This window comes from Bufo gargarizans, chromosome 5 (genome assembly GCF_014858855.1).
Source record: "Bufo gargarizans isolate SCDJY-AF-19 chromosome 5, ASM1485885v1, whole genome shotgun sequence".
Classification (NCBI taxonomy): Eukaryota; Metazoa; Chordata; class Amphibia; order Anura; family Bufonidae; genus Bufo; species Bufo gargarizans.
The window spans coordinates 283,895,686-283,922,852 of record NC_058084.1 but is presented as its reverse complement, the minus strand read 5'-3'; the positions used below and the strand labels follow the sequence as shown (position 1 = coordinate 283,922,852).

At 45.8% G+C, this 27,167-nt stretch overlaps 1 protein-coding gene across 1 annotated transcript in view; it reads right to left on the bottom strand.

Annotated features, from left to right (window-relative positions):
• The window catches only part of MED10 (mediator complex subunit 10), a 40,367-nt gene extending 14,965 nt beyond the window's left edge, over nt 1-25,402 (bottom strand). Inside the window, exons 1-2 of the mRNA XM_044294260.1 lie at nt 25,136-25,402; nt 1,132-1,215 (exon numbers count right to left, since the gene is read on the bottom strand). Coding sequence (XP_044150195.1) covers nt 1,132-1,215; nt 25,136-25,257 — 206 coding nt within the window. The 5' untranslated portion in view covers nt 25,258-25,402. The remainder of the gene's footprint in view (nt 1-1,131; nt 1,216-25,135) is intronic.
• Between the last annotated feature and the right edge of the window lie 1,765 nt (nt 25,403-27,167).

The following is a 27,167-nucleotide window of genomic DNA, read 5'->3' as shown; positions in this document are numbered from 1 at the left end:
CATTTGCAAACTGTTGTAATTCCTACACCGTTCACCTGATTTGGATGTAAATACCCTCAAATTAAAGCTGACAGTCTGCAGTTAAAGCAAGTCTTGTTAGTTTCATTTCAAATCCATTGTGTTGGTGTATAGAGGCAAAAATGTTAGAAATGTGTCAAGGTCAAATTATTATTTTTTATTTTCAAATTCCTAAACAGATAAACAAAAAAAAAACATCGTGGGCATCGCCACACGCAAAAACACCCCTACTATTAAAATATTTAAATTCTTATCCCATTCTGCAAAAAAATAAAAAGACAAACATTGAAAATAAAAGTGACCAAAATGTCAATCACACCCCGGACACCGATAAGGCATTTTACTCTGTTGAGTGGTGCTAGCTCCTAGAGGTTCTGAGGGTCAGATCTCTATCTTATATAAACATCCTAATGCCTTATTCACACACAATGCTTTGGTCAGTGATTTCCATTAGTGATTGTGAGCCAAGACCAGGTGCGGCTCTAAACAGAACAGATGCAGATCTTTCCCTGACGTGTGAATGAGGCATAAGGCAGGAATCCCGGCTAATGGTACTCATTCTCCAGTCCCAGACCAGCCAGGGTTGCCCTGTGTCCCTTCTGTTCGCTATACTAATGAAGACTCTGACACCTAGATTGCGCCAGGATACACAACACAAGGGGGTGGGCAAGAGGGAGGACAGGTTTGGATTATACACAGATGATCTCTTATTGTTCATGTCTGAGGTGGACCGTACCCTCCCATGTGCTATGATTGACCATCTGGACTCCACTGACCGTTTCGGTACCTTTTTTTGGTCTGCAGATTAATTGGGTCAAGTCCATCATGCCTTATGGGACCCGCAATGGCCCCAGTTTACTGTAATTTACTCCTTTAAGCACTTTTTTAAGGCATTTATGTAACTAAGAATTCCCGATATGAAAACTTAAGTAACCACCACAGTATGCCATGATGTACAGGCAAACACTGGGTGACTAAACTACTGGAATGGTCATGGCACCGTAAATTAAGCCAATAACGTACTCAGAAAATATTTCACCAACATTTGCAGATCACCGATTACTCAAGACAGCTGTACATTTACATGAATGGAAATGGTTTAGAAAAACTTACTCAAACACTTCCAAGGGTACGGTTATGTCATGGAGCTGTTGACGACACTTGTCTATATCCTGCAATCCTGTGATCATGAAATTCCTGTAGAAAAAAATAAAAATAAAATAAGAGACAGACAATCAGTTCTGCACCCCAACAAATACCCAAAGAACCATGCCACTAGCACACTAAAACTACTGCTAAACAAGGTTTTAACCAGCTCCGGACCGCCGTACGCAGGATTGCGTCCTGCCGGCGGTCCTGCTCTTCTGGGTGGACGCATATACGCGTCCTCCCGCGAGAGCCGAGATTTCGTCACTGGAACGGAAGGTAAGAGTGGATCTCCAGCCTGCCAGCGGCGATCGCTCGCTGGCAGGCTGGAGATGTTTTTTTTTTTTTTTAACCCCTAACAGGTATATTAGACGCTGTTTTGATAACAGCGTCTAATATACCTGCTACCTGGTCCTCTGGTGGTCCCTTTTGTTTGGATCGACCACCAGAGGACACAGGTAGCTCAATAAAGTAACACAAAACACTACACTACACTCCCCCCCCCCCGTCACTTATTAACCCTTTATGAACCACTGATCACCCCATACAGACTCCCTGATCACCCCCCTGTCATGCTCCGTTCAGACGTCTGTATGATTTTTACGGATCCACTGATACATGGATCGGATCCGCAAAACGCATACGGACGTCTGAATGGAGCCTTACAGGTGGGTGATCAATGACAAGGGGGTGATCACCCATATAGACTTCCCGATCACCCCCTGTCATTGATCACCCCCCTGTAAGACTCCATTCAGACGTCCGTATGATTTTTACGGATCCACGGATACATGGATCGGATCCGCAAAACACATACGGACGTCTGAATGGAGCCTTACAGGGGGGTGATCACCTCATATACACTCCCTGATCACCCCCGTCATTGATCACCCCCCTGTAAGGCTCCATTCAGACGTCCGTATGTGTTTTGCGGATCCGATCCGTGGATCCGTAAAAATCATATGGAAGTCTGAATGGAGCCTTTCAGAGGGGTGATCAATGACAGAGGAGTGATCAATGACAGGGGGTGATCACCCCATATACACTCCCTGATCACCCCCGTCATTGATCACCCCCTGTAAGGCTCCATTCAGACATTTTTTTGGCCCAAGTTAGCGGAAATATTTTTTTGGGTTTGTTTTTTCTTACAAAGTGTCATATTCCACCAACTTGTGTCCGAAAAATAAAATCTCACATGAACTCACCATACCCCTCACGGAATCCAAATGCGTAACATTTTTTAGACATTTATATTCCAGACTTCTTCTCACGCTTTAGGGCCCTAAAATGCCAGGGCAGTGTAAATACCCCACATGTGACCCCATTTCGGAAAGAAGACACCCCAAGGTATTCCGTGAGGGGCATATTGAGTCCATGAAAGACTGAAATTTTTCTCCCAAGTTAGCGGAAAGTGAGACTTTGTGAGAAGAAAAAAATAAAATAAAAAAATATAATAAAATAAAATCAATTTCCGCTAACTTATGCCAAAAAAAAAAATTTCTATGAACTTGCCAGGCCCCTCATTGAATACCTTGGGGTGTCTTCTTTCCAAAGTGGGGTCACATGTGGGGTATTTATACTGCCCTGGCTTTTTAGGGGCCCGAAAGCGTGAGAAGAAGTCTGGGATCCAAATGTCTAAAAATGCCCTCCTAAAAGGAATTTGGGCACCTTTGCGCATCTAGGCTGCAAAAAAGTGTCACACATGTGGCATCGCCGTACTCAGGAGAAGTTGGGGAATGTGTTTTGGGGTGTCATTTTACATATACCCATGCTGGGTGAGAGAAATATCTTGGCAAAAGTCAACTTTTCCAAAAAAAAATTATACAAAGTTGGCATTTGACCAAGATATTTCTCTCACCCAGCATGGGTATATGTAAAAAGACAACCCAAAACACATTCCCCAACTTCTCCCGAGTACGGCGATACCAGATGTGTGACACTTTTTTGCAGCCTAGGTGGGCAAAGGGACCCACATTCTAAAGTGCACTTTTCGGATTTCACCGGTCATTTTTTTTTTTTTTATACAGATTTTGATTGCAAACTACTTCTCACACATATGGGCCCATAAATTGCCAGGGCAGTATAACTACGCCACAAGTGACCCCATTTTGGAAAGAAGACACCCCAAGGTATTTTTTGATGGGCATAGTGAGTTCATGGAAGTTTTTATTTTTTGTCACAAGTTAGCGGAAAATGACTTTTTTTTTTTTTTTTACAAAGTCATTTTCCGCTAACTTGTGACAAAAAATAAAAAGTTCTATAAACTCACTATGCCCATCAGTGAATACCTTAGGGTGTCTACTTTCCGAAATGGGGTCATTTGTGGGGGTTTTCTACTGTCTGGGCATTGTAGAACCTCAGGAAACATGACAGGTGCTCAGAAAGTCAGAGCTGCTTCAAAAAGCGGAAATTCAAATTTTTGTACCATAGTTTGTAAACGCTATGGGCCAGATTTATCATTAGCTCAGGTCAGAATAATGGAGTGAAAAAGTCCCCAAAAAAGTCCCAAACGCTAAAACTGCGCACAAATTTGCGACTTTTTTCTGCTCTGCACTATGCTCGCCAGTTTCCTGAAAGTGGGCGTGTTTTCTTATGTAAATTAATCTCTAGACAGATTTACTATTGGGACCATTTAAAAAGTCGCAATTTCACTCCAGTGAGGACTATGCTTATCTTATGAGACTTTTTAATAGAACATGCGACTTTTTCATAAAAACATGCGACTTTTCCGTAAAGATGTGCGACTTTTGTAAAGCTGCCTACTGACAGATAAACTGCTACCGTCAAACCACATTTATTACAGTCTTAAAGGGCCGATCATAAATCTGATATGGCTAAAACTGACTTTAGCCATATGTTAAAGTGGAGTGAGCTGTCAGAGTCGTGATAAATCTGGCCCTATAACTTTTACCCAAACCATTATTTTTTTTTTTTTTGCCCAAACATTTTTTTTTTTATCAAAGACATGTAGAACAATAAATTTAGCAAAAAATTTATATATGGATGTCGTTTTTTTTGCAAAATTTTACAGCTGAAAGTGAAAAATTGCATTTTTTTGCAAAAAAAAATAAAAAAATAAAAAAAAAATAAAAATCGGTAAATTTCGATTAAAGGGTTTCTACCACTTGAATATCACATATTTGGTGTTCAGACACTAGCGATTCGCTAGTGTCTGTTCTTGCCTACAAGCTAATTATCACATTAATCCGGGCTGCCGATACCTCAAAAAAAGCACTTATATCTTTATGCAAATGAGCCTCTAGGTGCTATGCAGGCGTTTTTCTAAGCACCTAGAGGCTCCGTCTACCTTGCATTTTGCCGCCCTGCGCCTCGCTCCAGCACGCCCATCTCTCACTGTAATCGATCCTCCCCCTGCTTCAGCCTTCCGAAATCCCGCGCCTGCGCCGTCCGTCGCGGCATTCGGCGCAGGCGCAGTCAATGTCTGACCGCTTGCTGCTGGGCTTCGTCTGTCCCACGGAGCTCTGTGACGTCATCGGCGCAGGCGCAGTTGAAATGTCTGAGCAGGGAGCGGTCAGACATTGACTGCGCCTGCGCCGAATGCCTCCGAATGCCGCGACGGACGGCGCAGGCGCGGGATTTCGGAAGGCTGAAGCAGGGGGAGGATCGATTACAGTGAGAGATGGGCGTGCTGGAGCGAGGCGCAGGGCGGCAAAATGCAAGGTAGACGGAGCCTCTAGGTGCTTAGAAAAACGCCTGCATAGCACCTAGAGGCTCATTTGCATAAAGATATAAGTGCTTTTTTTGAGGTATCGGCAGCCCGGATTAATGTGATAATTAGCTTGTAGGCAAGAACAGACACTAGCGAATCGCTAGTGTCTGAACACCAAATATGTGATATTCAAGTGGTAGAAACCCTTTAATTACAAAAAAAGGAAAAATGTCAGCAGCAATGAAATACCACCAAATGAAAGCTCTATTAGTGAGAAGAAAAGGAGGTAAAATTCATTTGGGTGGTAAGTTGCATGACCGAGCAATAAACGGTGAAAGTAGTGTAGTGCAGAATTGTAAAAAGTGGCCTGGTCATTAAGGGGGTTTCAGCTAGCGGGGTTGAAGTGGTTAAAGGCTCTCACAAGCGGCCCCGAACGGATCCGTCCAGCCATAATGCATTCTGAGTGGATGCGGACCCGCTCAGAATGCATCAGTCTGGCAGCGTTTGGGCTCCGCTCACGCTCAGCAGGCGGACACGTTCGGGTGTCCGCCTGGCCGTGCAGAGGCAAACGGATCCGTCCAGACTTACAATGGAAGTCAATGGGGACGGATCCGTTTGAATTTGACACTATATGGCTCAATTTTCAAACGGATCGGTCCCCCATTGACTTTCAATGTAAAGTCAAAACTGATCCGTTTGCATTACCATGAAAAAAAAAAAAAAAAAAAAAAAAAAAAACTTTTATTTTTTTTTGCTCGTTCATGGTAATGCAAACGGATCCGTTCTGAACGGATCTAAGCGTTTGCATTATAGGTGCGGATCAGTCTGTGCGGATACCAGACGGATCCGCTCCGAACGCAAGTGTGAATGTAGCCTTACCTGCAGCACCTGAGCCCTAGTGCCACGTAAACTTCCAGATAGGGTCATGTGCCCCACTGAGGCCATTTACTGACCTCAGCAGTGGCGTGTCAATCAAGCAGCACATCATTTGCTGAGTCACCAGATGCTGCCAGGGTCTGTTAAGGTTATGTACACCTTTGGAGGTAATTTGTTTTATTATTGCATTGTACTTATTTTGGAGCTAAAAAAAAAAAAAAAAACATTTTCAATTGGTCTTTATTAGAGTTGAGCGAACACCTGGATGTTCGGGTTCGAGAAGTTCGGCCGAACATCCCGGAAATGTTCGGGTTCGGGATCCGAACCCGATCCGAACTTCGTCCCGAACCCGAACCCCATTGAAGTCAATGGGGACCCGAACTTTTCGGCACTAAAAAGGCTGTAAAACAGCCCAGGAAAGAGCTAGAGGGCTGCAAAAGGCAGCAACATGTAGGTAAATCCCCTGCAAACAAATGTGGATAGGGAAATGAATTAAAATAAAAATTAAATAAATAAAAATTAACCAAAATCAATTGGAGAGAGGTTCCATAGCAGAGAATCTGGCTTCCCGTCACCCACCACTGGAACAGTCCATTCTCAGATATTTAGGCCCCGGCACCCAGGCAGAGGAGAGAGGTCCCGTAACAGAGAATCTGTCTTCATGTCAGCAGAGAATTAGTCTGCATGTCATAGCAGAGAATGAGGCTTCACGTCAGCCACCACTGCAACAGTCCATTGGCATATATTTAGGCCCAGCACACACACAGGCAGAGGAGAGAGGTCCCGTAACAGAGAATCTGGCTTCAAGTCAGCAGAGAATCAGTCTGCATGTCATAGCAGAGAATCAGGCTTCACGTCAGCCACCACTGCAACAGTCCATTGTCATAAATTTAGGCCCAGCACCCAGGCAGAGGAGAGAGGTCCCGTAACAGAGAATCTGGCTTCATGTCAGCAGAGAATCAGTCTTCATATCATAGCAGAGAATCAGGCTTCACGTCACCCACCACTGTAAGAGTCAATTTTCATAAATTTAGGCCCAGAACCCAGGCAGAGGAGAAAGGTCCCGTAACAGACAATCTGGCTTCATGTCAGCAGAGAATCAGTCTTCATATCATAGCAGAGAATCAGGCTTCACGTCACCCACCACTGTAAGAGTCAATTTTCATAAATTTAGGCCCAGAACCCAGGCAGAGGAGAAAGGTCCCGTAACAGACAATCTGGCTTCATGTCAGCAGAGAATCAGTCTTCATATCATAGCAGAGAATCAGGCTTCACGTCACCCACCACTGTAAGAGTCAATTTTCATAAATTTAGGCCCAGAACCCAGGTAGAGGAGAAAGGTCCCGTAACAGACAATCTGGCTTCATGACAGCAGAGAATCAGTCTGCATGTCATAGCAGAGAATCAGGCTTCACGTCAGCCACCACTGCAACAGTCCATTGTCATAAATTTAGGCCCAGCACCCAGGCAGAGGAGAGAGGTCCCGTAACAGACAATCTGGCTTCATGTCAGCAGAGAATTAGTCTGCATGTCATAGCAGAGAATCAGGCTTCATGTCAGCCACCACTGCAACAGTCCATTGGCATATATTTAGGCCTAGCACACAGGCAGAGGAGAGGTTCATTCAACTTTGGGTAGCATCGCAATATAATGGTAAAATGAAAATAAAAATAGGATTGAATGAGGAAGTGCCCTGGAGTCCAATAATATATGGTTATGGGGAGGTAGTTAATGTCTAATCTGGACAAGGGACGGACAGGTCCTGTGGGATCCATGCCTGGTTCATTTTTATGAACGTCAGCTTGTCCACATTGGCTGTAGACAGGCGGCTGCGTTTGTCTGTAATGACGCCCCCTGCCGTGCTGAATACACGTTCAGACAAAACGCTGGCTGCCGGGCAGGCCAGCACCTCCAAGGCATAAAAGGCTAGCTCTGGCCACGTGGACAATTTAGAGACCCAGAAGTTGAATGGGGCCGAACCATCAGTCAGTACGTGGAGGGGTGTGCACACGTACTGTTCCACCATGTTAGTGAAATGTTGCCTCCTGCTAACACGTTGCGTATCAGGTGGTGGTGCAGTTAGCTGTGGCGTGTTGACAAAAGTTTTCCACATCTCTGCCATGCTAACCCTGCCCTCAGAGGAGCTGGCCGTGACACAGCTGCCTTGGCGACCTCTTGCTCCTCCTCTGCCTTGGCCTTGGGCTTCCACTTGTTCCCCTGTGACATTTGGGAATGCTCTCAGTAGCGCGTCTACCAACGTGCGCTTGTACTCGCGCATCTTCCTATCACGCTCCAGTGCAGGAAGTAAGGTGGGCACATTGTCTTTGTAGCGTGGATCCAGCAGGGTGGCAACCCAGTAGTCCGCACAGGTTAAAATGTGGGCAACTCTGCTGTCGTTGCGCAGGCACTGCAGCATGTAGTCGCTCATGTGTGCCAGGCTGCCCAGGGGTAAGGACAAGCTGTCCTCTGTGGGAGGCGTATCGTCATCGTCCTGCCTTTCCCCCCAGCCACGCACCAGTGATGGACCCGAGCTGCGTTGGGTGCCACCCCGCTGTGACCATGCTTCATCCTCATCCTCCTCCACCTCCTCCTCATCCTCGTCCTCCTCGTCCTCCAGTAGTGGGCCCTGGCTGGCCACATTTGTACCTGGCCTCTGCTGTTGCAAAAAACCTCCCTCTGAGTCACTTCGAAGAGACTGGCCTGAAAGTGCTAAAAATGACCCCTCTTCCTCATCCTCCTCCTCCTCCTCCTGGGCCACCTCCTGTTCCATCATCGCCCTAAGTGTTTTCTCAAGGAGACATAGAAGTGGTATTGTAACGCTGATAACGGTGTCATCGCCACTGGCCATGTTGGTGGAGTACTCGAAACAGCGCAACAGGGCACACAGGTCTCGCATGGAGGCCCAGTCATTGGTGGTGAAGTGGTGCTGTTCTGTAGTGCGACTGACCCGTGCGTGCTGCAGCTGAAACTCCACTATGGCCTGCTGCTGCTCGCACAGTCTGTCCAGCATGTGCAAGGTGGAGTTCCACCTGGTGGGCACGTCGCATATGAGGCGGTGAGCGGGAAGGCCGAAGTTACGCTGTAGCGCAGACAGGCGAGCAGCGGCAGGATGTGAACGCCGGAAGCGCGAACAGACGGCCCGCACTTTATGCAGCAGCTCTGACATGTCGGGGTAGTTGTGAATGAACTTCTGCACCACCAAATTCAGCACATGCGCCAAGCAAGGGATGTGCGTCAAATTGGCTAGTCCCAGAGCTGCAACGAGATTTCGCCCATTATCACACACCACCAGGCCGGGCTTGAGGCTCACCGGCAGCAACCACTCGTCGGTCTGTTGTTCAATACCCCGCCACAACTCCTGTGCGGTGTGGGGCCTGTCCCCCAAACATATGAGTTTCAGAATGGCCTGCTGACGTTTACCCCGGGCTGTGCTGAAGTTGGTGGTGAAGGTGTGTGGCTGACTGGATGAGCAGGTGGAAGAAGAGGAGGAGGAAGCCGAGAAGGAGGAGGTGGCAACAGGAGGCAAAGAATGTTGCCCTGCGATCCTTGGCGGCGGCAGGACGTGCGCCAAACAGCTCTCCGCCTGGGGCCCAGCTGCCACTACATTTACCCAGTGTGCAGTTAGGGAGATATAGCGTCCCTGGCCGTGCTTACTGGTCCACGTATCTGTGGTTAGGTGGACCTTGCTACAGATGGCGTTGCGCAGTGCACACTTGATTTTATCGGATACTTGGTTGTGCAGGGAAGGCACGGCTCTCTTGGAGAAGTAGTGCCGGCTGGGAACAACATACTGTGGGACAGCAAGCGACATGAGCTGTTTGAAGCTGTCTGTGTCCACCAGCCTAAATGACAGCATTTCATAGGCCAGTAGTTTAGAAATGCTGGCATTCAGGGCCAGGGATCGAGGGTGGCTAGGTGGGAATTTACGCTTTCTATCAAATGTTTGTGAGATGGAGAGCTGAACGCTGGCGTGTGACATGGTTGAGACGCTTGGTGACGGAGGTGGTGGTGGTGGTGTTGGTGGTACATCCCCTGTTTGCTGGGCGGCAGGTGCCAACGTTCCTCCAGAGGCGGAGGAAGAGGCCGAGGCGGCAGCAGCAGAATAGGCCGAGGCGGCAGCAGCAGAAGAGGTAGCAGGGGGAGCCTGAGTGACTTCCTTGGTTTTAAGGTGTTTACTCCACTGCAGTTCATGCTTTGCATGCAGGTGCCTGGTCATGCAGGTTGTGCTCAGGTTCAGAACGTTAATGCCTCGCTTCAGGCTCTGATGGCACAGCGTGCAAACCACTCGGGTCTTGTCGTCAGCACATTGTTTGAAGAAGTGCCATGCCAGGGAACTCCTTGAAGCTGCCTTTGGGGTGCTCGGTCCCAGATGGCGGCGGTCAGTAGCAGGCGGAGTCTCTTGGCGGCGGGTGTTCTGCTTTTGCCCACTGCTCCCTCTTTTGCTACGCTGTTGGCTCGGTCTCACCACTGCCTCTTCCTCCGAACTGTGAAAGTCAGTGGCACGACCTTCATTCCATGTGGGGTCTAGGACCTCATCGTCCCCTGCATCGTCTTCCACCCAGTCTTGATCCCTGACCTCCTGTTCAGTCTGCACACTGCAGAAAGACGCAGCAGTTGGCACCTGTGTTTCGTCATCATCAGAGACATGCTGAGGTGGTATTCCCATGTCCTCATCATCAGGAAACATAAGTGGTTGTGCGTCAGTGCATTCTATGTCTTTCACCGCTGGGGAAGGGCTAGGTGGATGCCCTTGGGAAACCCTGCCAGCGGAGTCTTCAAACAGCATAAGAGACTGCTGCATAACTTGAGGCTGAGACAGTTTCCCTGGTATGCATGGGGGTGATGTGACAGACTGATGGGGTTGGTTTTCAGGCGCCATCTGTGCGCTTTCTGCAGAAGACTGGGTGGGAGATAATGTGAACGTGCTGGATCCACTGTCGGCCACCCAATTGACTAATGCCTGTACCTGCTCAGGCCTTACCATCCTTAGAACGGCATTGGGCCCCACCATATATCGCTGTAAATTCTGGCGGCTACTGGGACCTGAGGTAGTTGGTACACTAGGACGTGTGGATGTGGCAGAACGGCCACGTCCTCTCCCAGCACCAGAGGGTCCACTAACACCACCACGACCATGTCCACGTCCGCGTCCCTTACTAGATGTTTTTCTCATTGTTATGGTTCACCACAACAACAAATATATTATTTGGCCCAATGTATTGTATTCAAATTCAGCGGGATATAAATTTGAGGCCTAGTATTTAGGCGCTGGGTGACCGGTATGGATTTAGTGACAGAATTAGACTTGGAAATGCACAGAAGCGTGTGTGTGAAGTTATTCTGAATGACCCAATGTGCACCTTGAATATTATATACCCTTTTTGGGATAGATTTCAAATAGCTCTGATATAGCAGGAACCACTAAATTATGAAATTGCTAAATTGGGAATTGTACTTCAACCCAGAACAAAAAATGTGCTTTGACGGGCACTAAATAACTTTCCCAGCTACAACAGGACAGCGGTAACGAGAGATTTAGAGGGATTTAAATTTGAGGCCTAGTATTTAGGCGCTGGGTCACCGGTATGGATTTAGTGACAGAATTAGACTTGGAAATGCACAGAAGCGTGTGTGTGAAGTTATTCTGAATGACCCAATGTGCACCTTCAATATTATATACCCTTTTAGGGATAGATTTCAAATAGCTCTGATATAGCAGAAACCACTAAATTATGAAATTGCTAAATTGGGAATTGTACTTCAACCCAGAACAAAAAATGTGCTTTGACGGACACTAAATATCTTGCCCAGCAACAACAGTACAGCGGTGGGTAACGAGAGATTTAGAGGGATTTAAATTTGAGGCCTAGTATTTAGGCGCTGGGTCACCGGTATGGATTTAGTGACAGAATTAGACTTGGAAATGCACAGAAGCGTGTGTGTGAAGTTATTCTGAATGACCCTATGTGCACCTTCAATATTATATACCCTTTTAGGGATAGATTTCAAATAGCTCTGATATAGCAGAAACCACTAAATTATGAAATTGCTAAATTGGGAATTGTACTTCAACCCAGAACAAAAAATGTGCTTTGACGGACACTAAATATCTTGCCCAGCAACAACAGTACAGCGGTGGGTAACGAGAGATTTAGAGGGATTTAAATTTGAGGCCTAGTATTTAGGCGCTGGGTCACCGGTATGGATTTAGTGACAGAATTAGACTTGGAAATGCACAGAAGCGTGTGTGTGAAGTTATTCTGAATGACCCAATGTGCACCTTCAATATTATATACCCTTTTAGGGATAGATTTCAAATAGCTCTGATATAGCAGAAACCACTAAATTATGAAATTGCTAAATTGGGAATTGTACTTCAACCCAGAACAAAAAATGTGCTTTGACGGACACTAAATATCTTGCCCAGCAACAACAGTACAGCGGTGGGTAACGAGAGATTTAGAGGGATTTAAATTTGAGGCCTAGTATTTAGGCGCTGGGTCACCGGTATGGATTTAGTGACAGAATTAGACTTGGAAATGCACAGAAGCGTGTGTGTGAAGTTATTCTGAATGACCCTATGTGCACCTTCAATATTATATACCCTTTTAGGGATAGATTTCAAATAGCTCTGATATAGCAGAAACCACTAAATTATGAAATTGCTAAATTGGGAATTGTACTTCAACCCAGAACAAAAAATGTGCTTTGACGGACACTAAATATCTTGCCCAGCAACAACAGTACAGCGGTGGGTAACGAGAGATTTAGAGGGATTTAAATTTGAGGCCTAGTATTTAGGCGCTGGGTCACCGGTATGGATTTAGTGACAGAATTAGACTTGGAAATACACAGTAAGCGGTGTGTGTGAAGTTATTCTGAATGACCCTATGTGCACCTTCAATATTATATACCCTTTTAGGGATAGATTTCAAATAGCTCTGATATAGCAGAAACCACTAAATTATGAAATTGCTAAATTGGGAATTGTACTTCAACCCAGAACAAAAAATGTGCTTTGACGGACACTAAATATCTTGCCCAGCAACAACAGTACAGCGGTGGGTAACGAGAGATTTAGAGGGATTTAAATTTGAGGCCTAGTATTTAGGCGCTGGGTCACCGGTATGGATTTAGTGACAGAATTAGACTTGGAAATGCACAGAAGCGTGTGTGTGAAGTTATTCTGAATGACCCTATGTGCACCTTCAATATTATATACCCTTTTAGGGATAGATTTCAAATAGCTCTGATATAGCAGAAACCACTAAATTATGAAATTGCTAAATTGGGAATTGTACTTCAACCCAGAACAAAAAATGTGCTTTGACGGACACTAAATATCTTGCCCAGCAACAACAGTACAGCGGTGGGTAACGAGAGATTTAGAGGGATTTAAATTTGAGGCCTAGTATTTAGGCGCTGGGTCACCGGTATGGATTTAGTGACAGAATTAGACTTGGAAATGCACAGAAGCGTGTGTGTGAAGTTATTCTGAATGACCCTATGTGCACCTTCAATATTATATACCCTTTTAGGGATAGATTTCAAATAGCTCTGATATAGCAGAAACCACTAAATTATGAAATTGCTAAATTGGGAATTGTACTTCAACCCAGAACAAAAAATGTGCTTTGACGGACACTAAATATCTTGCCCAGCAACAACAGTACAGCGGTGGGTAACGAGAGATTTAGAGGGATTTAAATTTGAGGCCTAGTATTTAGGCGCTGGGTCACCGGTATGGATTTAGTGACAGAATTAGACTTGGAAATGCACAGAAGCGTGTGTGTGAAGTTATTCTGAATGACCCAATGTGCACCTTCAATATTATATACCCTTTTAGGGATAGATTTCAAATAGCTCTGATATAGCAGAAACCACTAAATTATGAAATTGCTAAATTGGGAATTGTACTTCAACCCAGAACAAAAAATGTGCTTTGACGGACACTAAATATCTTGCCCAGCAACAACAGTACAGCGGTGGGTAACGAGAGATTTAGAGGGATTTAAATTTGAGGCCTAGTATTTAGGCGCTGGGTCACCGGTATGGATTTAGTGACAGAATTAGACTTGGAAATACACAGTAGCGGTGTGTGTGAAGTTATTCTGAATGACCCAATGTGCACCTTCAATATTATATACCCTTTTTGGGATAGATTTCAAATAGCTCTGATATAGCAGGAACCACTAAATTATGAAATTGCTAAATTGGGAATTGTATTTCAACCCAGAACAAGAAATGTGCTTGAACGGACACTAAATAACTCGCCCAGCTACAGCACTAGGGACAGATTTAGCTGGATATAAATTTGAGGCCTAGTATTTAGGCGCTGGGTGACCGGTATGGATTTAGTGACAGAATTAGACTGGGATATGGCCAAAAAATAAACAGACTATTGCTGGTTAAATGCACTTGGTGTGACAGCTTCACCCTGATGTAGGCTTTAGCCAAAAAACAACCACACCATTGAGGGTTAAATGCACTTGGTGACAGGCGCAGCTTGCCCCTGATTTTGTATATGGCCAAAAAATGAACAGACTATTGCTGGTTAAATGCACTTGGTGTGACAGCTTCACCCTGATGTAGGCTTTAGCCAAAAAACAACCACACCATTGAGGGTTAAATGCACTTGGTGACAGGCGCAGCTTGCCCCTGATTTTGTATATGGCCAAAAAATGAACAGACTATTGCTGGTTAAATGCACTTGGTGTCACAGCTTCACCCTGATGTAGGCTTTAGCCAAAAAACAACCACACCATTGAGGGTTAAATGCACTTGGTGACAGGCGCAGCTTGCCCCTGATTTTGTATATGGCCAAAAAATGAACAGACTATTGCTGGTTAAATGCACTTGGTGTGACAGCTTCACCCTGATGTAGGCTTTAGCCAAAAAACAACCACACCATTGAGGGTTAAATGCACTTGGTCGCAGCTTGTGCTGGCGCACCACAAGACACAAAATGGCCGCCGATCACCCCAGAAAAATGAGACTGACAAACGGTCTGTGCAGCCTAAAAACAGTGAGCAATTGAGGATCAGCAGCTCAATGATCCACAGCTGCAGATCGATCAGTTAATCAAGTCCTTTGGAGGAGTTAATCTGCCTAATCTCGCCCTACTGTCGCAGCCGCAACCTCTCCCTACGCTAATCAGAGCAGAGTGACGGGCGGCGCTATGTGACTCCAGCTTAAATAGAGGCTGGGTCACATGGTGCTCTGGCCAATCACAGCCATGCCAATAGTAGGCATGGCTGTGATGGCCTCTTGGGGCAAGTAGTATGACGCTTGTTGATTGGCTGCTTTGCAGCCTTTCAAAAAGCGCCAAGAAAGCGTCACAAAAGCGCCAAGAAAGCGACGAACACCGAACCCGAACCCAGACTTTTACGAAAATGTCCGGGTTCGGGTCCGTGTCACGGACACCCCAAAATTCGGTACGAACCCGAACTATACAGTTCGAGTTCGCTCATCCCTAGTCTTTATTAACTATATGGAATCCTTTTTTGTGTACAGAGCCGACATGCTGTAGTAGCAGCCTGTGGATTTTCTGGCTCTCTAACCTTATAAACACTTAAGAATGTGGCTTAAAGGGTTTCTACCACTTGCATATCACATATTTGGTGTTCAGACACTAGCGATCCGCTAGTGTCTGATGTAGCTTACAAGCTAATTATTACATTAATCCGTTCGGCCGATACCTCAAAAAAAGCACTTATATCTTTATGCAAATGAGCCTCTAGGTGCTATGCAGGCGTTTTTCCAGCACCTAGAGGCTCCGTCTACCTTGCAGTTTGCCGCCCAGCGCCTCGCTCCAGCACGCCCATCTCTTACTGTATTCGATCCTCCCCCTGCTTCAGCCTTCAGAAATCCCGCGCCTGCGCCGTTCGCCGCGGCATTCGGAGGCATTCGGCGCAGGCGCAGTCAATGTCTGACCGCTCCCCGCTCAGACATTTCCACTGCGCCTGCGCCGATGACGTCATCGGCGCAGGCGCAGTGGAAATGTCTGAGCACGGAGCGGTCAGACATTGACTGCGCCTGCGCCGAATGCCTCGACGAACGGCGCAGGCGCGGGATTTCTGAAGGCTGAAGCAGGGGGGAGGATCGAATACAGTAAGAGATGGGCGTGCTGGAGCGAGGCGCTGGGCGGCAAACTGCAAGGTAGACGGAGCCTCTAGGTGCTGGAAAAACGCCTGCATAGCACCTAGAGGCTCATTTGCATAAAGATATAAGTGCTTTTTTTGAGGTATCGGCCGAACGGATTAATGTAATAATTAGCTTGTATGCTACATCAGAAACTAGCGGATCGCTAGTGTCTGATCACCAAATATGTGATCTGCAAGTGGTAGAAACCCTTTAAATAAGTTTATTACCCTTAGTAGTTTAGAGATAAGGTTTATTAGATGACCAGCACAAAGTAAAAGTAAGAGTACCGGTCACACAGTTAGAAATACATTTATTACTCTTACCGGTAATCTGTTTTCCATGAGTCCAAAAAACTAACATACTATACATAAAGAAAGTATCTTAAATATATGACTGACCGCATATTTCTTTAAGACTTTAACTAAGAAAATTATAATTACATATTTCCATTACGCCACATGACAGCACCTGTGAGAATAGACTAGATAACTTTAGGGTGGGATTACGGCCTGCAAGACTTTTCTCCCAAAGGCCAAGTCCTAAACAGAAGATAGATCGAACCTATAAAGTCTATAAAAATGTGCTTGGAGAGCTCCAGGTAGCCACTCTACAAATTTGGTCAATTTTGGCCCGGCCTTTTTCTGCCCAGGAGGCTGCTGTAGCCCTTGCAGAGTGGGTCGAGAACCCTGAGGGTACCTGAAGATTTGCAGAAGAGTAGACTAGACTTATAGTTCTCATTATCCATCTAGCAATCGTACGGCTAGTGACTTTTAAACCTTTGTTTGGGCCCTGGAATTGAACAAATAATTGAGGGGCTTTTCTCCACTCTTTTGTAGTGTCTAGGTATTTACACACGCATCTCCTAATGTCTAGCATATGGAAGTTTTCCTCCCCGTCATTTTTGGGATCATGGCAGAATGAGGGCAAATTGATTTCTTGTGTCCAGTGGAAATCGGAAACAACCTTAGGGAGAAAGGCCGAGTCCAGTCTCAACACAATTTTGTCTTCTAAAATTAAAAGGTATAAGCAGGAGAGGCAGATAAAGGCCGAAATCTCCCCCACTCGCCTGGCTGATGTAATAGCTACAAGAAAGGCCATCTTGTATGACAGCATCTTCAGAGATTGAATCCAATGGTTCGAAAGGACTTTGCGAGAGTATGGAAAGGACAATATTTAAATCCCAGGGAGATGATCTGGATTTAGGGAAAGGATTTAATCAAATTGACGCCTTTTATGAATCTTTTGATCCCAGGATGAGATGCCAAAGTACAGTCGAACAATACACTAAGGGCAGAGACCTGAACTTTAAGTGTACTAGGCCTTAAAGGGATTCTGTCATCAGATTTGAGGCCTATAACCTAAACATATGGCCAGGTCCCTACTAATACCCTGAATCCTAAAGGGACCTTATCAAATGCGCCTGTGGCTCTATTATCCTATAAAACAGGTTTATATAACCTGTCACTCACGTCACAAATGTGTCCAAGGGAACGTCTCATGATGCAGGGTGCCCCAGCTGCAGCCATCTCCTTTTGGTGCCCAGCGCCGCCTTCCGACTTGAAATCGCCGCCCTCCCTACCTCAGAGCCACCTCCCTCAACTCAGCACCGCCTCCGAAATCGTCCGCTCCCTCAGCCAGATCCCATGCGGCTGTGAGAGGATGGCTGCAATAGGGCGGTCAAGGCAGGTTTGAGCGAAGTGCGCCGGCCTCTGCATTTCGCTCAACGAGACAGCTGCCAGGAGTCCGCACGGGCGCATCAGGTTATACCTAGTGCGCACGCGCGGGATCTGGCTGAGGAGAGCAGACAATTTCAGAGGCTGCGCTGAGGTTAGAGAAGCAGCGATAACGTGAGGTAGGCGGCTCAATTGAAAGGGAGGGTGGCAATTTCAAGTCGGAAGGCGGCGCTGGGCACCCTGCATCATGAGACGTCCACTTGGACACATTTGTGATGTGAGTGACAGGTTATATAAACCTGTTTTATATAATAGAGATACAAGGCACATTTGATAAGGTGACTTTAGGATTCAGGGTATTAGTAGGGACCTGGCCATATGTTTAGGTTATAGGCCTCAAATCTGATGACAGAATCCATTTAATTTCTTATTTAGACCTTCTTGAAAGAAATTTAAAGTCAGAGCGATCTCTGGAGGGGCTGACAGATCCAGACTCAAACCTAATATATGTTTTCCAAATTCTTAAATATCAGTGGTCACTTTTTTCCTACTGGCTAGTAGTGTCTCTACTACCTGATCTGATAATCCCCTGGCTCTAAGGAATTTCCTTTCAATATCCATGCTGTTAAGTGTAGATTCCCCATCTCGCAATTAACCCCTTCACGCAACATGTACGTGGGGGAATGTGGTGCCTCACCGCATCCCCACGTGCATGTACGTGATCGGCTTTCACTGTCAGCGCAGGGACCGAAGCGCTGAAGGTTCAGTGAAGCCGGCGTGCTGGGGTTGCTAGGCATCCAGAGAAGCCGGAAGGAGTGATTGGTCCAATACTGCAGAGGGACCAATCGCAGTGCATCGGGGCAGGTAAGGGGGGGGTTAGGGAGGGACTGTGTGCTTCTCCTTCTCTGATCGTCCCCATTCCTGTCAGGGAAGCGATCAGAGAAGGAGAGTGTGATAATCTACTGTACCTATCACATGTATACTAGTCATGGAGCACTGCTACTTAGCACTCCATGACTAGTATACTCGTCATGGCATTCAACTGTCACCATGTCTGCAGACATGGTGACAGCGCTGAGTGCCGGCTGTTACACACAGCCAGGCACTCAGGCGCAATGCCGAGGGGGGTCCTGTGACCCCCCCTATCGGCGATCGCTGCAAACCGCAGGTCAATTCAGACCTGTGGTTTGCAGCGCTTTATGTAGTTTCTGATCCCGCAGGGATCAGAAACCTAAAAATTGCCAAAAATCGAATTTTTTAACCCCCCCTGCAGCCCTGAATTCATTTATGTGGCGGGGTGCAGGGGGGCGGTTTGTGGGCGGTGCAGCAGTTGCGGGAGGTGGGCGGTGCGGCAGGCGGGATCGCGATCCCCCGCCCGCCTCCCATTATAATAATCGTTGGTGTATAGTGGTATACCAGGGTGTCAGCACATTGCTGACACCCTGGTATAAACGGCTGACATCGGTGATGCGATGTCAGCCGTTTAACCCTTTCCAGCGGTATGGAAAAGGTTAACAGCTCTGGTAGCTCCCTCCCTCTCCCATCGGAGGTCTGCTGTACCTTTGCAGCCCCCCGATGGAGAAGGAGAGAGCCCCCAGACAGCCCTCCCAGAGCCCCGTCCTTACCCTTCCCCGTCTGCGCAGTTCTGACCATAACTGAGCAGACAGGGAAGGTTCCCATGGCAACAGGACGCCTTCTCAGGCGTCCTGCTGTCCATGGTGCTGAACAGATCTATGCTAAAAGCATAGATCTGTTCAGTGTAAGTAAAATATAGTACAGTGCAATATATATTGTACTGTATTATACAGACATCAGACCCACTGGATCAAGAACCAAGTGGGTCTGGGTCAAAAAAAAATAAAAGTAAAATCAAAACACATTTATCACTGATTAAACATGAGAAAAATAAAATTCCCTACACATGTTTGGTATCGCCGCGTCCGTAACGACCTGATCTATAAAACCGTCATCTCATCTCGCAAAAAATTAGCCCCTACTTAAGATAATCGCCCCAAAACTGTAAAAACTATGGCTCTTAGACTATGGAGAAACTAAAACATTTTTTTTTGTTTTAAAAATGAAATCATTGTGTAAAACTTACATAAATAAAAAAAATTGTATACATATTAGGTATCGCCGCGTCCGTGACAACCTGCTCTATAAAAATACCACATGATCTAACCTGTCAGATGAATGTTGTAAATAACAATAAAAAAAAAGATGCCAAAAAAGCTATTTCTTGTTACCTTGCCGCACAAAAAGTGTAATATAGAGCAACCAAAAATCATATGTACCCTAAACTAGTACCAACAAAACTGCCACCCTATCCCGTAGTTTCTAAAATGGGGTCACTTTTTTGGAGTTTCTACTATAGGGGTGCATCAGGGGGGCTTCAAATGGGACATGGTGTAAAAAAAAAAAAAAAAAAAAACACAGTCCAGCAAAATCGGCCTTCCAAAAACCGTATGGCATTCCTTTCTTTCTGCGCCCTGCCGTGTGCCCGTACAGCAGTTTACGACCACATATGGGGTGTTTCTGTAAACTACAGAATCAGGGCCATAAATAATGAGTTTCGTTTGGCTGTTAACACTTGCATTGTAACTGGAAAAAAAAAAATATTAAAATAGAAAATCTGCCAAAAAAGTGAAATTTTGAAATTGTATCTCTATTTTCCATTAAATCTTGTGCAACACCTGAAGGGTTAACAAAGTTTGTAAAATCAGTTTTGAATACCTTGAGGGGTGTACTTAGATGGGGTCACTTTTAGGGAGTTTCTGCTCTAGGGGTGCATCAGGGGGGCTTCAAATGGGACATGGTGTAAAAAAAAAAAAAATCTGCCTTCCAAAAACCATACGGCGCACCTTTCACTCTACGCACCGCTGTGTGGCCGTACAGTAGTTTACGGCCACATATGGTGTGTTTCTGTAAACGGCAGAGTCAGGGCAATAAAGATACAGTCTTGTTTGGCTGTTAACCCTTGCTTTGTTAGTGGAAAAAATTGGTTAAAATGGAAAATTAGGCAAAAAAATGAAATTCTCAAATTTCATCCCCATTTGCCAATAACTCTTGTGCAACACCTAAAGGGTTAACAAAGTTTGTAAAATCAGTTTTGAATACCTTGGGGGGTGCAGTTTATAGAATGGGGTCATTTTTGGGTGGTTTCTATTATGTAAGCCTCGCAAAGTGACTTCAGACCTGTAGTGGTCCCTAAAAATTGGATTTCTGAAAAATTTCAAGATTTGCTTCTAAACTTCTAAGCCTTGTAACATCCCCAAAAAAATAAAATATGATTCCCAAAATAATTCAAACATGAAGTACACATATGGGGGATGTAAAGTCATCACAATTTTTGGGGATATTACTATGTATTACAGAAGTAGAGAAACTGAAACTTTGAAATTTGCAAATCTTTCCAAAATTTTGGTAAATTAGGTATTTTTTTTATGCAAAAAATAATAATTTTGGGACTTAATTTTTCCAGTGTCATGGAGTACAATATGTGACGAAAAAACAATGTCAGAACGGCCTGGATAAGTCAAAGCGTTTTAAAGTTATCAGCACTTAAAGTGACACTGGTCAGATTTGCAAAAAATGACCTGGTCCTTAAGGTGAAATAAGACTGTGTCTTGAAGGGGTTAAGGGGCCCCTGAAACAAATCCTCCCTCTCTGAAGTATCCAGGGATCCGCAAGAGACAGATTCCTTAACCAAGTAAGCCATACTCTTATCGGCCAGTAGGGGGCTATTAAGATTACCGTTGCCTCTTCCCTCCTTATTTTCTGGATTACTCTGGGTAAGGCCTCATGCACACGACCGTTGTTTTATTCCGTGTCCATTGTTCCGTTTTTCGCGATTTTCTGAGGACCCATTGACTTTCAATGGGTCCGTTGAAAACTCTGCTAATGCACCATTTGTCATCCGCGTCCGTGATCTGTGGTTTCAGTCCGTCAAAAAAATATAACCTGTCCTATTTTTTTCACGGAAAACGGTTCGCGGACCCATTCAAGTCAATGGGTCAGTGAAAAAACGCAGAGGCACACAAGATTGTCATCCATGTCAGCTTTTTTCCTATCATTTGCATGGCAAACTTGACTTTTTTTTTTTACTTTCCTTCACGTCTGGAGATCCTCCAAAAATAAAGGAAGACACACTGAAACAAAAAACCAGACACGGAACCCCTTATTGCGGACCGCTAAAAATTACTGTCGTGTGCATGAGGCCTAAAAGTGTGAGATGGGAATGCAGATTTCAAGGTAAAGTATCAATTTATTTAAAAATTCTAAAACACATAAACCAATTAAAACAAAAGAAACCGGGGGTAATCACTGCAATTTCAAAAACACTTAAAATGGAAATGTTACTGCAGGCACATTCAGGTATAATGTCTTGCTTTAGGTAGAACTGTCCTTTGTATACTTAATACCATAACATAGTCCTCAGTGACACATATGGCCCCCTTTCAACGAGGACTAGAAATATGATTTGACCAGCTTGTGATATCTCAGCCTCAGCATGCGTTATAAATTTATGTCAGTATACTAACACATGCTGTGGCTGAGATATCACAAGCTGGTCAAATCATAATTCTGGTCCTCTGAAGAAATTTCATTACTTGGCATCTAAAGGGGATATATCCTTGAAAGGGGGCCATATGTGTCACCGAGGACTATTTTATGGTATTAAGTATACAAAGGACAGTTCTACCTAAAGCAAGACATTATACCTGAATGTGCCTGCAGTAACATTTCCATTCTAAGTGTTCTTGAAATTGCAGTAATTACCTCTGGTTTCTTTTGTTCTAATTGGTTTATGCGTTTTAGAATTTTTAAATAAGATAATACTTTACCTTGAAATCTGCATTCCCATCTCACACTTTTACCCAGAGTAATCCAGAAAATAAGGAGGGAGGAGGCAACGGTAATCTTAATAGCCCCCTACTGGCCGAAGAGAGTATGGCTTACTTGGTTAAAGAATCTGTCTCTTGCGGATCCCTGGATACTTCAGAGAGGGAGGATTTGTTTCAGGGGCCCCTTCATTGCGAGATGGGGAATCTACACTTAACAGCATGGATATTGAAAGGAAATTCCTTAGAGCCAGGGGATTATCAGATCAGGTAGTAGAGACACTACTAGCCAACTTGGCTAGCCGGCGTCCTCTTTTCAAGGGCTGCGCACCGTCCACCATGTTTTTAACCCCTCCCTGTTATGTGTGAAATAGGACCTGCAGGAGCACGCCGAACCAACGAGCAAGGGTGAGGACGGCTTCCTCCGGAAATTCACAAAAAAAAAAAGGAGGACTACAATATACCAGACTTTTACAGCAGCTCAAAGTGGAAACTTAGGCCCCTTGCAGACGAGCGTTTCTCCCACAATTAGTCCGCATCGCAGCACCCGGCCTGACCTCCCAGCGCTGCCAGGGGTCACATAGCATCGTAAATCAATATAATGCTATGTAACCCTTACAGTTCTGGAATGTATTGAATAACACTAGCATAATGCTGCATTATAAAGGGCTACATAGCATTATAAATCAATATAATGCTATGTGAATCCCGTCAGTGCTGGGAGGTCAGGCCGGGTGCTGCAATGCAGACTCGCTGCGGGAGGAACGCTTGTCTGCAAGGGGCCTTACGCCGTCAGGAACTTCTAATAAGTAGAAGCCCTGCAGCCTCCTGAACAATCCGGGAAAGATCCATCCCCCTGTCCTAAGGACAGGAAATAGGAAGAAACTGAGGATGGAGTGTGGTGAACCCTATTTAAAGATCTGGGAAGTTCCTGTTTCCTGTCCAGAAGGAGAAGGATCTCACAGGTGCTGTCATGGGGCGTAATGGAAATATTTTAAATAAAGGCCAATTGAAAATATGATTTTTAGGCAAAAATGTGCAAGATTCAAGGTGTTGATAGCCTTTAAAGCCCCAAAACTGGACAAACCATGTAAAGGAGCGGTCTAGGATTCTGTCACTGATGGCCTAGCCCCCCTCAACCTAAAGCCCTCCAAACCGTCCTTTTCCTTGTAGCTGTGGGGCTGGAACTACAAAGCTCCATCAATTGTGTAGTGGGTGGAGCTAGTTACTGCTTCCTGATGACAGACCATCAAAATACTGGAATCTTCTTCTAGGATGGACTACATGGTGATTTTGCCGCAACACCCATCATATGACCAAAGCTCGCTGTGCAGCAGTATTGGGTTGCAATGTGACTTGCTGAGGCAGGGACCTCAGAATCGCAAAAAATCCAACACTGATTGGTTTGTTACAATTCTGGGGTCACAGCAACTTGCGAGTCACACTGTGACCCCATTCAGTTCAAAACCTGCTACACAGGGACAGGTGGTCACATGAAAAGGTGTCGCTGCTAAGGTCACCATGTAGTCCACCTTTATTCCCGATGAAAACGCAAACACCGCACACAATGTGCAATTACTATAGATTTGTCCAGTGTGGGTGGAAATTCTTACAACAGCCATGTGAGATATAAGGGTGCCTTCACACATGGCAGATTTTGTTGCAGACACTTCCACAACAGAAAATCAGTTCCATTTGTCTGAATGCGGCTTACAGAAATGCATGGTTTGACACTAATTCAAGAGACTGGAGCGGGAAATTTCTGCAACCTTAATGTGCCGCCTGTGAAGACATCCTAAAGGGTTTTTCCTGGAGGTTAAGAAGTGTCATTTATATCTGATACAGGTCATGAATACCGGATCAGTGGGGGTACGACTCCCCACATCAACATCAATTAAATATCTCCGCTTATGAAGGAGTCACAGGGCTCAGACAAGTCCTGCAACCTCCTCATACTATACCAGTCACAGAGCATAGTATGCGGTATTGCAACTCAGCCCCATTCCATTAAGGCCTCATGCACACGACCATATGCATTTTGCAGTCCGCAAAATACGGACGACGTCCGTGTGCATTCTGTATTTTGCGTAACAGAACAGCTGGCCCGTAATCGAACAGTACTGTCCTTGTCCGTAAAGTGGACAATAAAAGGCCATTTCAATTTTTTTTTTGCGGAATGGAAACGGAACGCACACGGAGCAACTTTGTTTTTTTTTTGCGGACCCATTGAAATAAATAGTTCCGTATCCTGGGGGGGGGGGGGGGGTGTTTGACAAAGCTGACTTGCTGGCCTGTGACACTCCTCTGGGCTCCAGCAATGTCAATATCCAGACACTCACAGGCCACAGCACAATTTTTGCACAACCCCTTTAAAACAGGGCTAGGAAGAGGGAGCGATGCTCAACTGACTGCAACACCCTTTTCATATAGGCAACCAACAGGGGTGCCAGGAGACCTATGCTGGGGATAGCTCATCAATATTTACATTTCAGAAAATATTTGTATGACCATGGATGTACCCCCATGCCCTCTCTGTACAAAGTACCCCAACATGGGGGGGTTGGAAGCACAGCTGAAAACCTGTGAGACACCGCTTCATGCACCAGGGAGAGTTGAGTCAAGGGGCACAAGTCTATGGAAGCCCCAATGGGACATGTTTCCTGGGGGGAAGAGAGCAGTAATTGGCTCTACCCCTAGAAGAGCCTGTAGTGGACAAGCAGCTACTCCCTGTCATGCTGGTGTCAGGACACATGGCCTCTAGGACTTACAGCTTCTGGTTGAGGCCAGCCTGGCTGCTCGGCTGGAAGTCGCTTACGATGATCCCCAGCTGCCGTATGTTCTCCACGAACTTCTCCAGGTGCTCCTCTAAGTTGTCGAATTTCTCCGCCATGTCTCCCACCGGAACCTCTACCAGCCAAGCATGCCCCTGCAGTTCACTGTAAGCACGGGGTCCCTAAACCGCTCGACAGCAGCGGAACGTCGACTTCCGACTCCAGCTTCTTCCTGTCTACGCCCCGCACCCGGTTAATCTGGAAGGCAAGACAGTCACGTGATCGGCGCAACTAGACCCTGCGCGCGCACCCAGTAGGACGGGCTAGACGCCGAGCAGTGAGATGCTGCGGGAGCGCGCTTGACGTCATTTGCTGAGCGCGCGACAGTAGTGCGCACTGGTTGCTAGTGAGCTAGCTTGTAAAGGCTAGAGGTGTACTGAAATATTTAACGTTTAATATATATATACCTTTACATACATATATATATATATATATAAACATTTCAGAATATATATATACATAAGATGTTCAGTTATATTTTATAGATAAGCGGGGATGGATGGGGATTAAAGGGCTACAGTCACACGACCGTATGAATGAGTCTGCCTTCGTTGTGCAATTTTGTGGAACGGGTGCAGACCCATTCATTTCTATGGGGCCACAAAAGAGCCGCAACCGTTGCTTCGGCTCCGCAAAGAAAATAGAACATGTCCTATTCTTGTCCGCAATTGCAGACAAGAATAGGCATTTTCTACGATAGCCGCTGCACGTGCGGGCTGCAAATTGCAGAACGGACATGGGATGGTTTATCCGTGTTTTGGATCTGGTCAAGATACCAGGTAGGTTGATGTACTGCTCCAAATTAGTAGATACTGCCTTTACGTGTCACTACCAGAGCTTTGAGACGTTCTCACAGCTCTGTTTCTCCACCCCTGTGATGATGTCACTACTAGAGCTTGGAGGAGTTCCCTCTGCCCTGTTTCTCCGCCCCTGTGATGAGGTCTTTACTTTCAGTTTCCTTCCTCCCAGCTGTCTCTCCTGTGTTTGATTTTGCTGCCTTTAAATCACCCCTCCTCCTTTGTAGAGGTGCGGATTATACTTTTCATTTGAGCTGTATCTCTCGCTTGAGTATCTTCACCTATGAGATATCTCTTCACTGGATCTGTGTTCTGCTGAAGCAAGTACTTCGGATATTGTCTGCTGACTTTGGATTGGTTTTCACTGCAGCCGGCAGCCCCGTCAGATAAGTGTTCAGACATTGTGTGTTTCTGTTTCTTTGCTGACTGGATCCGAGACGACCCCGGTTCCGTCCATATACTGAGCAGGGCACCGGTGGCCGTGCCCCTTCCACTATTGTAGGGGTTTCAGTGGTCATCAGCCTAAGGTACGCGGGCATGTCTCGATCCACCATATGGATCCGGACATGTGCATAGCAGCTTAGGGAGAGCTTTTAGGGTCTGACAGGGGTCACCATTTATCCTCCCTAGTTTGGGTCCGGTCAGTTGCTATTTACTGTGTGTTGCTCACTTACAGCCATGACATTATAATCCGCCAAACCGACTTTTTTTGACATGGATCTGCTTTCTGACCTGGTTGACCGCATGCAGGGTCTTTCTTTGGAGGTAGCGGATCTCCGTCAATCTATGACTCAGCTTCAAGCATTGGGCTTTGCTCCGGCCCATGGAGTCTGTTGCGAGCCAAAGGTCTCACTTCCGGAAACGTTCTCCGGGGGCAGTGAGAATTTTGTTTGTTTCAGAGAGGCATGCAAACTCCATTTTTGCTTGTGTCCCCATTCCTCTGGTAATGCGGAACAGAGGGTGAGGATTGTCATCTCCCTGCTCAGGGGTAATGCTCAGACTTGGGCTTTTTCGTTGCCATCTGGGGATCCCTCCCTTTGATCCGTGGAAAGATTTTTTGTGGCCCTGGGGCAGATATATGATGACCCGGATCGTGTTGCTCTGGCCGAATCTAACTTACATTTTTTATGCCAGAACAAACTGTTTGCGGAGCTTTATTGTTCTGAATTTCA